The sequence below is a fragment of the Cucurbita moschata genome, unplaced genomic scaffold, assembly GCF_002738365.1.
Source record: "Cucurbita moschata cultivar Rifu unplaced genomic scaffold, Cmos_1.0 Cmo_Scf00018, whole genome shotgun sequence".
NCBI lineage: Eukaryota > Viridiplantae > Streptophyta > Magnoliopsida > Cucurbitales > Cucurbitaceae > Cucurbita > Cucurbita moschata.
In genome coordinates, this window is record NW_019268534.1 from 933,775 (window position 1) to 947,719 (window position 13,945).

Genomic DNA, 13,945 nt, shown 5'->3' on the forward strand with positions numbered 1-13,945 from the left:
AAAAACGGACAAAAAAAAAAATTGGTGTCTTCTACTTTTCTTGCAGTCTCTTCTCTTCTAGCCTTTGTCCTTTCACTTTTCTTCTTCAATGGCGTGGTTCCCATGCATGCATCTTTCCCCAACAATGTCTCTTCCACCATCTGCAAGAAAACTAGAAACCCTTCTTTTTGCTTTAACGTCTTGAAATCTGCTGGCACTACCGACCTCAAAGGGTTGGCCACCTTCACCCTCAACCTCGCCCACAACAAGGTTACTAAAACCCGTGCCCTCGCCCAGTCCTTGGCGTCCAAGGCGGCCGATTGCAAGCTTAAGGAGGACTACGCCACCTGTGCCAAACACTACGACAATGCCGCCGCCGACATCAAGGATGCGAAGTACAACTTGGAGAAAGGTGACTACAATGGCGTCAACATTCAAGCTTCTGGAGCCATGACGGAGGTTGGCGACTGTCTGGACAACTTCACACAGCCACCAAAGAACCCATCGGTGCTGTCTAACAACGAGAAGGTTGTAGAAGATATGTGTAGTATTATCTTGGTTATATCCAATCTTCTTCAAGGGCGTTCCTAAGTCCTTTTTGGTTGTGCCTTTGTACTTAGAATGCCATGAAGCGTTCCTAAGTCCTTTTTGGTTGTGCTTTTGTACTTAGAATGCCATGAATCAATGAAAAGTCTGTTTTGCATCCTATAAATTTTTTGTTTTACTGTTATCCTACAAAAAAAAAGAAAAAGTTATCCTACAAAAAAAGAAAAAAAATCTATGAATTTTTGAATCATTGAATAAACAGTGAAAGAAAATGACAAGATGAAAACGGTCACTTTTAATAGTAAGTTACTTGAACATTTACTTGCATATAATGAACAAAGTTTACAGGTATGTCACCCAAATTTAGTCCAAATGGTTACAAAAGAAAAACAACAAATGTAAGGAGTGATCATACTCCATAAATTAGATGCTTAATTGCTAAGCGTTGAATCCTTTTGTCTTCTTGACATTGGAATGATTGTAATATAATGTAGGTTTCGACGAATTATCAAAAGCAGTTAGTGGGTTTTCCCTCCCATGTTTCACCTCAAAGTTTTAAAACGCGTATGCTAAGGAGAAGTTTCTACACCCTTATAAAGAGTGTTTTGTTCCTCTCTCTAACTGATGTGGGATCTCACAATAAAGTAAGCGACGCGGCCATTGTCGCCACACAGATGGCATATACATGTAGCTTCAATGGTAAGAATATGAACAGGATGAGAGAAGAAGATGAGCTCATAGCTTCCCCAAGCCAGTCAGTCCTCCCCATTTCTTCTCAACTCTAATTAACCTCTCCTCCTTAACTAAATCCCAATAAATAATGTAGTTACCATAACAAAACAAGAACTACACTTGTATTTTGAAAATGACATTCGTGGGGGGAAAAATGATCTAAATCCAAACAGATTAGTTTGTAAACATACCCTTCCAACAGAATTAGGGGTATAGTTAGAAAAGAAACCACAATGTACATCAAGAAAAACCTAATTGATAACACTATGGTACATTAAACATAAGCACTTGGATTCTTAAATACCTTATCCAAAATAATATTGCCAAGCAGCAGCAAGCCCAGCTACCAAAATGACTTTAAACAGCAGCTTTGACTTCGAGTTGGAGGATGAAGAGGGTGCTTGTGACTCGGAGGGTTCCCAATGTCTTCCTCTAAGTTTGGCCAACAACTTTGATACTAACTGTGAAACCTGGAACTTTTTCTTTGCTGTCACAAAGAAAGAAATACAACAAGAAATTATTTAATGAGCTAGAACATTTTGGCTAGTAATTTTATACAGTTCGATGTAAAAGAGAGAATGTAAAAATGACGGTTTAACCATGAATCGAAGGGACTCGAGAGAGACAACCACATTGAATACTTTTTCGAAGCTAGACATGGGAGAAAACGAGATGAGGGGATGCAAACAAGTTTTCCAGAAAGATTTCGTTCTCATTTGTGTACCATCTATATGAGTACCAGGGGCTTAAACATCTATAGAAGATTTTAAATTTTCAATAAATTGAAATTTGATAATGATATTCTGGCTCAGCTGTAAAAAACTCAGCAACAGTCTCTGCATATAAATATAAATACTAACAATAAGATTTATGACTAATCTATTACGTGAATAACTTTATATGAGTTTCTTGATCGCCACGCAAATTGATATGGGCATTTTATAGATATTTTCATTTATGTCTTCATAAGATTCAGATTTCAACAATTTTATCAATATTCACATTTTAGGTTGTTAGTTGCTTAGAAAAATAGGACTAGACTACAAAGGCTTGGTTTTACCTTTGTCCTTCATAAATCTTTCCTCCTCACCGACACGCCTTCGGAGGACATTGAGCAAAGATCCAAAATACAATGCGAGCACCGTACACGTGATTGTGATCACATTATAGGGCATGCTAAAATCAGGAGTGGTAAAAGGCACAAGCAGTACTTCTGTGTAAGACAGAATGGGACTCTGCCCCTGCATTATGGATGCAAAGTTATAACTGGAATTAGTAACCAAAGAAATTGTAGAAATCCACATACTAGAACAGCAGCTACCAAAATGCAACAGGAAACATCACCTGCCATTTTGACAAGATTGGTGATTTTGAAGAGTTATTTTCTGCGAACTGCGTACTTGTGAAAAAATCTGGAAAAGTTATTACAGCTGATGGAATATCTAATCCCTGATGAGCATCTGGTGGATATTCATCAATGTGCAGAAACCCCTAAAAAAACAGACATCAGGTAAACAAACAGATCATTAAGTCCAAATATTCCACGCTTCAAACTCTACAGAAACAATACATCTAAACAATAGTTGTGCCAAATCAAGATTATATCTAATGTGGAGTTTAAAGGAACAAATGTGTCAAATTTCTAGACAAGAAAATTGTAGTAATTTTCTAGAATAACAAAATAAGATGATTATTAGCAAAGGACAAAATGTAATAACAATCGTTAAATACTACAAGAAATGGGAACTGATATTAATGAAGAGGAAAAAAAATTCCATATCCAAATAATAAAAGGCATGAAAAATTTAGAACTGAAGTGACGTATGCAATCCTTATCCTAATCCAATGAGAATTATAGACAAGAAAAATGATAAAAAGGAAAGCCTAAAATTACTTGACAGATTCTTAGAAGATATGCAGAAATTGTGTTCTTTTATTCTTTTACAAAAGAAAGATTTCATCAAAGAGATAATAAATCCTCATTACTCTCTCCCACGTAAGTTTGGACAAATGGAGCCAACACATTGACAATCAGTATAAAAATGAAAAATATTAAGAGTTTCTGTCTAAATGTCTTGCCCCCAGTACAATGTCAAATCATTGCTAATTGAAAATCTAATGCTTTTGAATTAGATTTAACATTTGAGCAATTCATTTATACCAATTCTTGAGTGATTATAGGGCATATGTAACTTTACTTGGGTTTTAGGCAGAAACACGCGGCCCTAAGGCACATGGAATAGGATCTAACAGATTCCAGATGATAATATCTAATACAATTCTGAAACCTTGCAGCTACCATTTTTTAAACGGATTTTTTTGCTATGTTATCAGAACTAGTTTACTTTATGCACAATCCTATGGGATAATAAAGAGGAGACCAAAAACTAATAACAGCACTGCAGCACCAGTCTTCACCTTGCGATGGTGAAATCACTAAAGAATTGACCACAAGTATACAAGATATACATGATTTCACTGTAACCAGCCAAGTTTGCAGTGAGTTGTCCAAGGTAAAGCATCAGGCACATATGTACGAACATTCTAAGGTAAAGCATCAGGCACATATGTACAAACATTCTAAATCGCAGGAACACAAGCTCGACATGACATGAACAGAATGACACACATCGTTTTCTAAAAAATCTGGACACAGACACCACAAAGTCAATTTCAATCAAATATATTTTTGAAAAATGTTTCTATATGACTATTTAAGGATATGAACCTGTATCATCATCAATCTAATTTAAAATTTTATTGTAAAGTAAATTAGATTTATGGTATGTGGTATGTGTCCTGGGCAAGCTGGTATATGTGTCTAACAATGACACCTACACCCTACTCAAGGTTTTCATATTTCCTAGGATTTGAACTTTCAAACATCTCTTAAGATAAAGAGAGGACACGTTAGATCAGCAAACCATGCCGTGTGGAAAAATCATCAAACATACCTTGTCAAATTCTATGGTTAGAGCAGCTGATTTCAAGCCACAAGGAAATTTCAGGAGCATCTCCAGCACTCCTGGTGAAACCTTATCTTCAGAAGGCGAAACTTGCATCTTCTCAACAACATTTGTAATTGAATGGGGTTGGTCGTCAATGAATACTTGTAGGGTATGATAATACACCTTGATATACCAAGGTACAACTTGAAAAACTTTAACCAGCAAGCTACAGCTGTCTGTGATCACAGTATCAGGTATCAACTGATCACTTGGTTTTGTAGATTTTAGCTGTAAGGCAATAGCACCCCTTTCATTCCCACTACCCAGTACAAACCTGGTCACATGTAATGGTGCTTGTGGAATAGACCAAACTACAGGAATTTTCCATGTGAATCTCAAGTCAAGTGGTTCAGATTCATCATACTTCTCCGCTACCGAAAACATGTAAAGAACAGATAAATGCTTGTCATCCCTGCTACTCATCTCCATATGTACTCTATCAGGATTAGCTGACAACTCAAAAGCAAGGTTCCTTATAGAACCTTCAGAACTAGATCTTGTAACTGCTAACATCTCTTGTTCCCCAAGCATGCCTTGCAGTTCTGCCATGAGACCCTTGTCAAGCTGAATGTAAACATTACTAGAGCTAGCAAGAACACATCTTCCTGGGACTTTTCTCCCAAAAATTGAGCTGAGAGACCAGCTTGGTTGTAATTGTGCTGCATTTGAATAGCCCAAAGCCCCTCTGTGACTATAAGGCTGAAGAACAACTGTGAGTGTCTGGTCAAGTACAATGGCCGAATTCACAGCATTTGAATCAAATTCAGTTGACAGCAAATGCAATCTCTGAGAATGATAAAATCCTTTGTAGATAGATGGTCGGTCCATCAATACTGAAAGCCCTGATTTGTCACGACAAGGGAGAAGCTTCAACCACGGTGTTAGATTCTCTGTGCAAACAGCCTCACGAGGCAATGTACCATACCTCATATTCTCAGAAGCAGGATGAAAGCCCCATTTAGGAGCAGAATAAGAAGTTGAGGACTCCAAGAAGTTGATTGAAGCACAAAAAAGACCTGAAAGTGAATGGGTCAAATTTTTCCAAGACGCATCAACCTCATTTGGGGGAACATCAAAAACAGCCCACAACTCAACTCCCGAAGGCTTTGCATTGCTGCTTGATATCGAATCGAATCCACCCCATCGATCATAGCGCCAACGACCTTGTGTGAAAGACAGTTCCATTTCCTTAATTCGATATTTATGAACCTGCACAAGCAAATTAGAATTTTAATGCACCAACAAAGCTCATCTGACTTTGCATGGTTGGGATCCATATATTGGTACTAGTATAAGTACACCCATTTGACTTATTAGTTCATAGAACTTATTGATGTGAAGGGAAAAAGGTAACTGGTGGGAATAAAGAAAAAACAATCAGAGAGACTGGATATGATTTTCTTATGCAAAGAGAATATGCAGATTCTTCAAGCTTTTCCTTCAATATGAAAGAAAAACTGTATTAATATGAATAGCTAATGCAAAAACCAAAATATTGGGGGTGGGGTGCGACATCACCAAGGAAACCAATGGAGGCAGAAAATAAAAAATAATTTAAAAAATCCTTTAATTGAATTGTTCAACAAAGAGGTATAACGGCAAAAGAGCTTGGCAAGGTCAATTCATTTTGAAACATGAAAAAGTACAAGTTCAACGCTTATTAATCTCCTTCTTCACACATTCAGAATTTTTTTGGTTCTTGTTATCCACAGAAGCCAACACAAACCCGTGGCAGGATTGGACAAATATGTTCTATCACAACCTTGGAAAAGTGTGCACTCAATCATGATTAAGCCTGCTTACTTAATCCTTTGGCACCTCAACTAAGAATTTATATAATACTGGTATTTATTCTCTTCAGTAAGGAAATGAAAAGGGGGGTGGATGTAAATCATTCTCTGGGTTGACACCAATTCAGACCAAAAAGATCAATGAGCAACTATCAGCGTTTCATAAAATATGAAATATCTGAAGAAGAAATGATTAAGATCCCACGCACTCCTTTAACTGAAGCCAGATTATGAAGGGAAAAGGGTTTTTGCAGTAACCTTGATCCAAAGAAGAAAAAAAGGCCAATACTAAGAGCCACAGCCCAAATAAATAAAATAATTGTCTTTGGAATTTTTCTTCCCCTTTTCAAATACTGCTACCACATAGACATCTTTGCATCAATTCGCACAAATAAAATCCTGAGCTCTTTCCATTTCTTCTTCCAGCGCTCAATGTGGAGAGGGTAAAGAGCTCCCAATGCAAAGCGGCATAGGAGAAGAGATTCGATACATGACACACACAGAGAAAAGGAAAAGAATCAACGAAATACATAATTACCAGCTGAGAAATGGCCTTAGGGAATAGGTGGTGGTGGCGGCCATAGGAGTTGGAGCGGGACGAAGGAGCTCCGCTTTGAAAGTGAAAATGCGCCAACACCTTGCGATCAGGCAAGGGTTTAAGTAATAAATCCTCAGAGAAATCTTCTTCTGTCCCCTCAGATACCGATCCAATGGCTGGGACAGCAAATAAGATTGGCAAACAGAGCAAAGAAATCAGTCGCAGAAATGACGCCATTGCGTTCAGTACTGAATCCTGTATATGAGAAGCAAACCAGAGACGAAAATTAACAAGAAAACAGAAAATATCCAAGTTGCAACTGAAAATCTCAGCTTAAACAACCATCTTCATCAGCTAAATTTTTATTTTTATATAGCCGGTGAGTTTCCCTCCATTCTTGGCTAAGCCGAGGAACATTTGATACTTAAAAAAGATTACCTGATAGCCTCCGTTCACATCGAAGAGGAAGATCTCAGCGTTTTCATTAGAAAAACAGGAAATCGAAAAGAACTGAGCGGCGGAGTGATGGAATCGAGGCCGGACGATAATCAAGTTTGAGTAGACGGAGCTCCAACTTGGATCTCCCAGCGGCGGCGGAAGCAACGCCGGCGAAATCCAGGAAAAGCAAGAGTAATTTCAAGCTGCTTTCTGGAAACTGTGGATTTGAAGCTTAATGTTGCATCTTCAATGGCATCCGGAAAGGAGGAGGCGACGAAGATGGGAAGAGAAGAGTTCTTCACTGCAAAACATCCATCCAGGCAAATCCCTCTCTCAAACGATGAAGTATATTACAATAATACCCTTTTCAATTTTTTTAAGTAGTTAATATATTGGCGATCATTTTTACCGTTCAAGTAAATCTAATTTGCTGTGGTAAATCAAAAGTTACCTCAATTATCATATACATTCATTTCCAATTCTATTGGTCTCGGGTACGTTATTTCTTTATTTTCACTATACTATGATGTCCCATTGTGAAATTGTATTCAATTATTATTACGATGAGTTCATTAAATAGTCTTTCTCATCAAACCTACCTTGTGTTCGGGTCAGAGAATATAATGCTTTTAGAGAGAGTAGCTTCTCGTGATTTGAATTATTGAAGATAATATATAGAAAGGGATACCTCTGATTTGAATTTATATGCACATGCTCTCTATGGTCATGTCACTATCAGATTTAGTCCAACTGGTCATTCAAGTGAGGTCGCAATAAAAAACGAGTATCGAGAGAGTTGGATTTTGTGGAACGAGGAGACGAGAGTAGTATCGTAACCAGGTTAGTTCTAGAACACATATAATTGACGAGGTACATGTTTAACCTTTATTTTAACAAGTTTGAGTATAGAGATCTGTCGTAATTAGTTGAGGAATCTTTTTACTAGAACTCCTCGAGATGGAGTCACGACATATGACCATATCGATGGAGATCGAGATGACAACATGAGATGCGACGTTGCATTGAGAGACCTTGGCTCGAGCAGAGGCAAGGTCGACCTAATGACTTGGCCTAGTGTAGCGACAAGTCGATTGTGTCACAGACGACTAAACATGCACGCACAGGCGGCGTGTGTAGACGGACAAGCTTGGATTCCGCACAAGCGACGTTTGAGTGACGAAGACAAACCTCGCCTAAGGTCCAACCAAGCCACAAAGCCAGACAAAAAAATATATATGGGGCTTAATTCCCCTAAGTAGGCTGGTCATGAGCATCGCCAAACCTCGCCTAAGGTTCGACGAAGCCACAAAGCCAGGGCAAAAAATATATATGGAGCTTAATTCCGTCGTGAGCATGTCAAGATCACGACGCGCACGATAAAAAATGTAGGACCGTGACAGAGTTTTTAAGAGAGAGAGAAAGAAAGAAGAAACCCAGAGCTAAATCGAGAGTAGGACTATAGAGAGTGTTATACTAGTATCCTTAATAAAGATGCCCTGGGGCAAGGTAGGGACAGAGAAACTTTTTCATCCTCGTCCCTATATCTATTTCAATTCTCATCTCCACAAAATTCTCCATTTATTTTTCATAATAAATTTTTAATTCATAATTTCCATTTTTCAATATAATTTTTATTAAAAATTATAAAACATCGTAATAAATTCAATAATATTTTATGAGCAAATATAATTCCCATCTCAACTTCATCAGATAAACGCGAATAAATTTTTTTTTTCAATTAAATCATATTACTCCACATTATTAACGAAAATAAAAATAAAAAATAATTAAATTAAAATAAATTGTTTATTAGAATAATAGGTCAACAAATCCAAACCAACTAATGTGAAAATAATGAATTTATTAAATCAAAACAATTAACCAAATGCTTCCAAACTCCATTTTTTCTTACCTAAATTCCTTATTAAATGTTATATTAGCTCTACAACTCCAACCATCCCAACTTCCTTCACAAATAAATAAATAAATAAATAAATATTTCATTAAAATAATTTATTTATTTGTTTATTTATTTATTTATTTATTTTTATCCCACCACCAATAATTTGCCAACACACTTGTTGCGTATGTTGGTTTTGTCTTTATGATGGAACTTTTGTTTTATTTTGTGGGGTTTCATAAATTTGTATAATTTCCAAAAATCCAATTTTTTTTCTCCTAGAAAATACATAAATAGTCTTCTTGTTTCATTTATTATTTTCTTGTGCAAAAATAATAATTATAAAATAGTTAAAGGGTCAAATGAAATTAGGGTAAACGTAATTCCACTTTTGCCCCCATAACATTAACTTTTGCACTACTTTTAATGTGACCCTACTTTAAAGACAGTGGTAATTAGGTAATTGACATCAAAGTGCCATTACTAATCTCTCGATCCAACCAATGTGGAATGCTTTGTTCCTCTCTCTAATTTATGTGAGATCTCACAATCTAGTATTTTTTAGGGTCCAGCGTTTTGACATACTATCTCATGTTCGGCTCTAGCTCTGATACCATTTGTAACAGCTCAAAATCATAGCTAGTAGATATTGCCGCTTTGACCTGTTACGTATTGCTGTCTGCCTCACGATTTTAAAACGCGTTTATTAGAGAGAAACTTTCACACCACACCCTTATAAGAAGGGTGTAAGAAATGTTTTGTTTCCTCTCCAATCAAATCTCACAATCCACTTCCTTTGGAGCCAGCGTTCTCGCTGACACACCGCCCGGTGTCTGGCTCTGATACTATTTGTAACAGCCCAAGCCCATTGCTAATAGATATTGTCCGCTTTTAAGTCGTTATGTATCACTGTCAGTCTCACGGTTTTAAAATGCATCTACTGGGGAGAGGTTTCCACGTTTTTATTAATAATGTTTTATTCTATTAGCCAACTTACGTGCAGATCTTACAGTCCAATCCATTCCTTCTTATGTTCATATATGTCAAAATATTAATAAAGTGGAATTATAGGGACTAAAAATAGGTTTTATTTATGAAATTTATGTGTTTTGTTTTTTTCTAATTAATAGGAATAAGAATAATTTAAAAAATAAAAAATGGTTATGGTTAATCTGAAATGAAGGGATGAAAGCAACACGTTTTACTCCCACAATAACCGCTCCACTTCACAAAAATCAAGTTTTATTCACATAAACACAAATAATTACACTAAAAAGGTAACTTCTGATTCAAATTTGAAACCCATTTCCTTCTGATTTTCTAGGAATGCTTTTTAATTAATCCCACGGTAAAAAAACAAATGATGAATTTTTCCTGCAAATTTACTGTTCTTCATACTCTTCTCGCCAAGGTATCCAATGCCTTCTTTTTTTTTCTTTTTTAATTTTCTGTTTTAACTTTTTCAGTTTCAACCTTTTCAGTTTCGTACATAAAGAAGCTTGCAATCTCGATTATATATATATATATATAATGATTCTTTGGTTGCAGAGATCTTGAAGCTCTCAATTTCTTCTTCTTCTTCTTCTTCTTCCTTGTTGTTTCTCAGATTCTTAGATTTTTTTTTTCTTTGTTCTGTTTTCGGATCTGTTGAAGGAATTTGATGCTTCCGTTGTTTGGAATGGAATAATTTTGTTGTTTTCGCGATGAAATCTGGATGGTTCTTCTTGTTGAAGAGTTAGGGCTTTTTTGTTCTTTTCTTGTTTAACTGGTTTTTGTTCTTTGTGATAATCTATGGAAGGTGATCGGCGGAGGATTACGCTTTACGATCAGATGTTAGCGGTCGGCGATGGCAGAGAGTTCGCCCGTGGTTTGACACTCAACGACGTTTTGACCATTCATAACAGAGCTTCGCCGAGCCCTTCGCCGAGCCCTTCGCCGGCTGTGAGACTAAGCGGCCGGACTTTGCTCGATATTATAAGAGACGACGTTGGGATATCTCCTGTTGATAACCGAGAGAGGAAATCTTGGAAGTTTTTGAGAGATCGCCTTCGTTTGAATCTCAGATCTCAAATTCTGTCGCCGAATTCGCTTCGTATACCTAGTTTTTCGTCGGCGGAGATGATGCCAAACGAAGAAGAATCGTCGGAATCCACCACCACCACTGCTGCCGCCCCGTCTCTCCGGCAGATTTCACGGCGGAGCTCGTCGCGGTTAAGCCTGAACGCGAGGCCAAAGTCCGAGGCTGCAAATTCCGACGATTCTCCAGAAAACAACAATTCCTCCACCGCTTCCGGCTCCGGCAGTAGGCGGAGTCTCCAAAAGCCACAAATGTCGCGGCACAGCTCGACGAGATTCACCCTAGAACGGAGCGAGAGTTTCACGGACTTGTCTGATCCAGCGCGTGACGGCCCGCGCCGTCTCTCGGCTGCGCTTGCAATGGAGAGATCGATGTCAGCTAGAGAAACAGTGGTGGCTCAAGAAGCCGCCGACGCAGAAAGCACCGCCCACGAAGAAGAAGAACAAGAAGAAGAACAGGAACAACCAGAAGAACAAGAATCCAGCGCGGCGGCGCCGGTGAGGATGTCACTTATGGATCTGTTAGAGGAAACGGACAGGAAAATGGGGTTGGAAGGGTCAAGATACAGAATAGAAGAGGAAGAGGAAGAAGAGGAAGAGGAAGAAGAAGAAATTCATCATAAGGTCACAGCCAAACGCGGCGGAGGACACAGCTGGGGAGCAGAACGGCGTTGCTGCGTGTGCATGGTGCGTTATAAAGGGGCGGCATTTATCCCCTGTGGTCACACCTTTTGTAGGCTGTGTTCAAGAGAGCTTTGGGTGAGTAGAGGGAACTGTCCACTTTGCAATGGCTTTATTTTGGAGATTCTTGACATCTTCTGATTTTCCCTCCAAATATATATATATATATATATTTTTTTCCTATAATTGAGTCGGTATAAGTAATGACTTTCTTTCAATTCTTTTAAGTCGGTTCTGTCGCGTACCCTTCATTTACTCTAATTTCTATAAAAAAGTAACACAATCCTCAAATACTTGAAAAGTGATTGGATTAAGATTCACGGTTGCTCGTTTTGAATATTTTCACACACCTCGATCCTTTTAGTACTTAAGGTATACCACTACTTTATAAATCAAATATTGTACAGGAACCAACCAATGAACAATTGAGTACCAAACATATCACTTTTGAAACAGGATTAAAAAATTTATCTTTAAAAATTTGTATCGTACCTAAGTGATTCCTGGGTTCGGATCAATTCTTATTGTTCATAGAGAAATCTCTGATCAACGATAGAACAAGATCCATCTTGTATCATATCTAACTGATTCCTGGGTTTGGGCTTTTTACATCTAATAGGTTATGAACTAGATCAGAATTATTCTTAACTAGTCCATAAGAAGTGATCCCATTTTTTCCATTGGATTTGGATAGAGACCTAATAGGGGTCATGAACTAGATCAGAATTATTCTCAACTAGTGATCCCATTTTTTCCATTGGATTTGGATAGAGACCTTGGACGACGATCCGCAGACCAGCTCAAAAATAGAGCACAGGTAATGTGAATAATTAAGTGTTAATGGGTTAGACAAGTGACATTGGTACTAAGCTTTGTATATGAATTATTTATAGATCCAAGCAGATAGGCGGGGAATCTTGTGGGCTTCTTCTGGAGAGTTCCATTGAGATGTGGTAGCGCACAACTTTTCTTCCTTTTTATATCCATCGCCTTCTCCACTCGCATCATTCAAATCTCATTCTCTTCTAACATTTTTCTCTCATTTTCTTTCGATTTCCACATACATTCATTACCATGTCTCATATCCTTCCTTTCGTTCCTTGTTTCTTTTTTGTTTTTTGATTCTTTTATGAACAGAGGAGAAGTAGAATCAGAGGATTTTTGTAATTTTGTTTTTGAAATTTTCTTTGTTGTGATTTCTTCAAATCCTGCTCATGATCGATGATTTTAGGCAACGAAATAGGTTAGAGTTAATGGAGTTTATATAGAGTGATTTTGTAGTAGATTTTGTGGTTTTATGTTTGTTTGTCTTTAACTGAAGCGAACGCGGAAACCAGAGAGATCGAGATCGAGAAAGGGCTCAAGCTAGGGCTGGAAGCAAGACCAAGCAACCGAGAAACGACGGCTTGACGCCTGAACAGCGACGCGAAAGGTTTCGTTCCTCTTTCTTAGTTATCAAAATTCGTCTTAAGTAACTTTTATGAGCTTGATTTTCAAAAATTGACAACAAAAATTAATTAGTTACCAAAAGAAGTCTTATTGGAACAGAATCTGTTTTGGAGTGAGAATTTGGGAAGTTGAATGGATGGAGTTGTATTTGTGTTCAGGGATGCAAAAGCTCTTCAGGAGAAGACGGCGAGAAAAGCTGCAATGGCTGCCGGAGGAATCAACGCTGGCGGCGGAGGTAAAATTAAGTAACTGCAGATTCGATTTGGAGTAAATAGGAGAAGATTTATGGTAAAATCCATCCATCATGTGGATTCCTTTGCATTAGAACAAAGTTTGACTCTGCTTTTGAATGGTTATTTTTGTAGTTTTTGCTGGGCTTCAAATGCTTGTTCTCTCTGCAAACTTTTTCATATTTGAATGAAAATGATGTCAATTTCTTGCAATTCCATTGGCCACTTTTTATTTTAAATTTATTATGATACTTCGTTGAGATTTGTGTCAATTTACTTTCGATGATTGTAAACATTGATGATTGAATGCCCAATGATATTGGGGCTAGAGCACATGCCCGATTTGTTACAAGGCAAGACTCCATAGGTCAGCAAAGAACAATAGAATAGTAAATAAGGAATGTGAGTTGTCACGTTTAAAAAAAAAAAAAAAAGTTTGTCTATACTACTAGTGAGAATATTCATCGATAAGAAATAATCTACATATATCACAAGCAAAAGGGTTATAGCTCAATTGGTAGAGCACCTCGTTTACATGTGCGCCAATATTTTTCAGAGAAGTACATCATGTAATCAAA

At 37.5% G+C, this 13,945-nt stretch overlaps 4 protein-coding genes across 5 annotated transcripts; 3 read left to right on the forward strand and 1 right to left on the reverse strand.

The window, feature by feature from the left end:
- The first annotated feature begins 102 nt into the window (after positions 1–102).
- Positions 103–680, forward strand: LOC111456297 (pectinesterase inhibitor-like). The gene has a single exon (XM_023098126.1). The coding sequence runs from the start codon at positions 103–105 to the stop codon at positions 568–570; it is 468 nt and encodes a 155-aa protein (XP_022953894.1). The 3' UTR covers positions 571–680.
- Positions 681–1,329: 649 nt separating this feature from the next.
- Positions 1,330–7,377, reverse strand: LOC111455925 (GPI transamidase component GPI16). Its single transcript, XM_023097578.1, has 6 exons — positions 7,032–7,377; positions 6,594–6,848; positions 4,212–5,474; positions 2,602–2,748; positions 2,318–2,498; positions 1,330–1,744 (listed from the first exon to the last, which is right to left on the reverse strand). Exons 2-6 carry the CDS (start codon positions 6,828–6,830, stop codon positions 1,563–1,565), a joined length of 2,010 nt encoding a protein of 669 aa, XP_022953346.1. The 5' UTR covers positions 6,831–6,848; positions 7,032–7,377; the 3' UTR covers positions 1,330–1,562.
- A 3,101-nt stretch (positions 7,378–10,478) lies between these two features.
- Positions 10,479–11,842, forward strand: LOC111456507 (histone H3.v1-like). The gene has a single exon (XM_023098396.1). It carries the CDS (start codon positions 10,723–10,725, stop codon positions 11,827–11,829), a length of 1,107 nt encoding a protein of 368 aa, XP_022954164.1. The 5' UTR covers positions 10,479–10,722; the 3' UTR covers positions 11,830–11,842.
- A 700-nt stretch (positions 11,843–12,542) lies between these two features.
- On the forward strand, positions 12,543–13,580 carry LOC111456208 (putative SERF-like protein). 2 transcript variants are annotated; one of them, XR_002712715.1, is made up of 3 exons: positions 12,543–12,641; positions 13,010–13,120; positions 13,296–13,580. XR_002712715.1 is itself a non-coding variant. In XM_023098017.1 (3 exons), the coding sequence occupies exons 1-3, from the start codon at positions 12,903–12,905 to the stop codon at positions 13,384–13,386; spliced, it is 231 nt and encodes a 76-aa protein (XP_022953785.1). In that variant the 5' UTR covers positions 12,777–12,902; the 3' UTR covers positions 13,387–13,580. The 2 variants fall into 2 exon arrangements, 1 of the variants encoding a protein (XP_022953785.1); XM_023098017.1 differs by lacking the exon at positions 12,543–12,641 and adding an exon at positions 12,777–12,931.
- Positions 13,581–13,945: the final 365 nt, after the last annotated feature.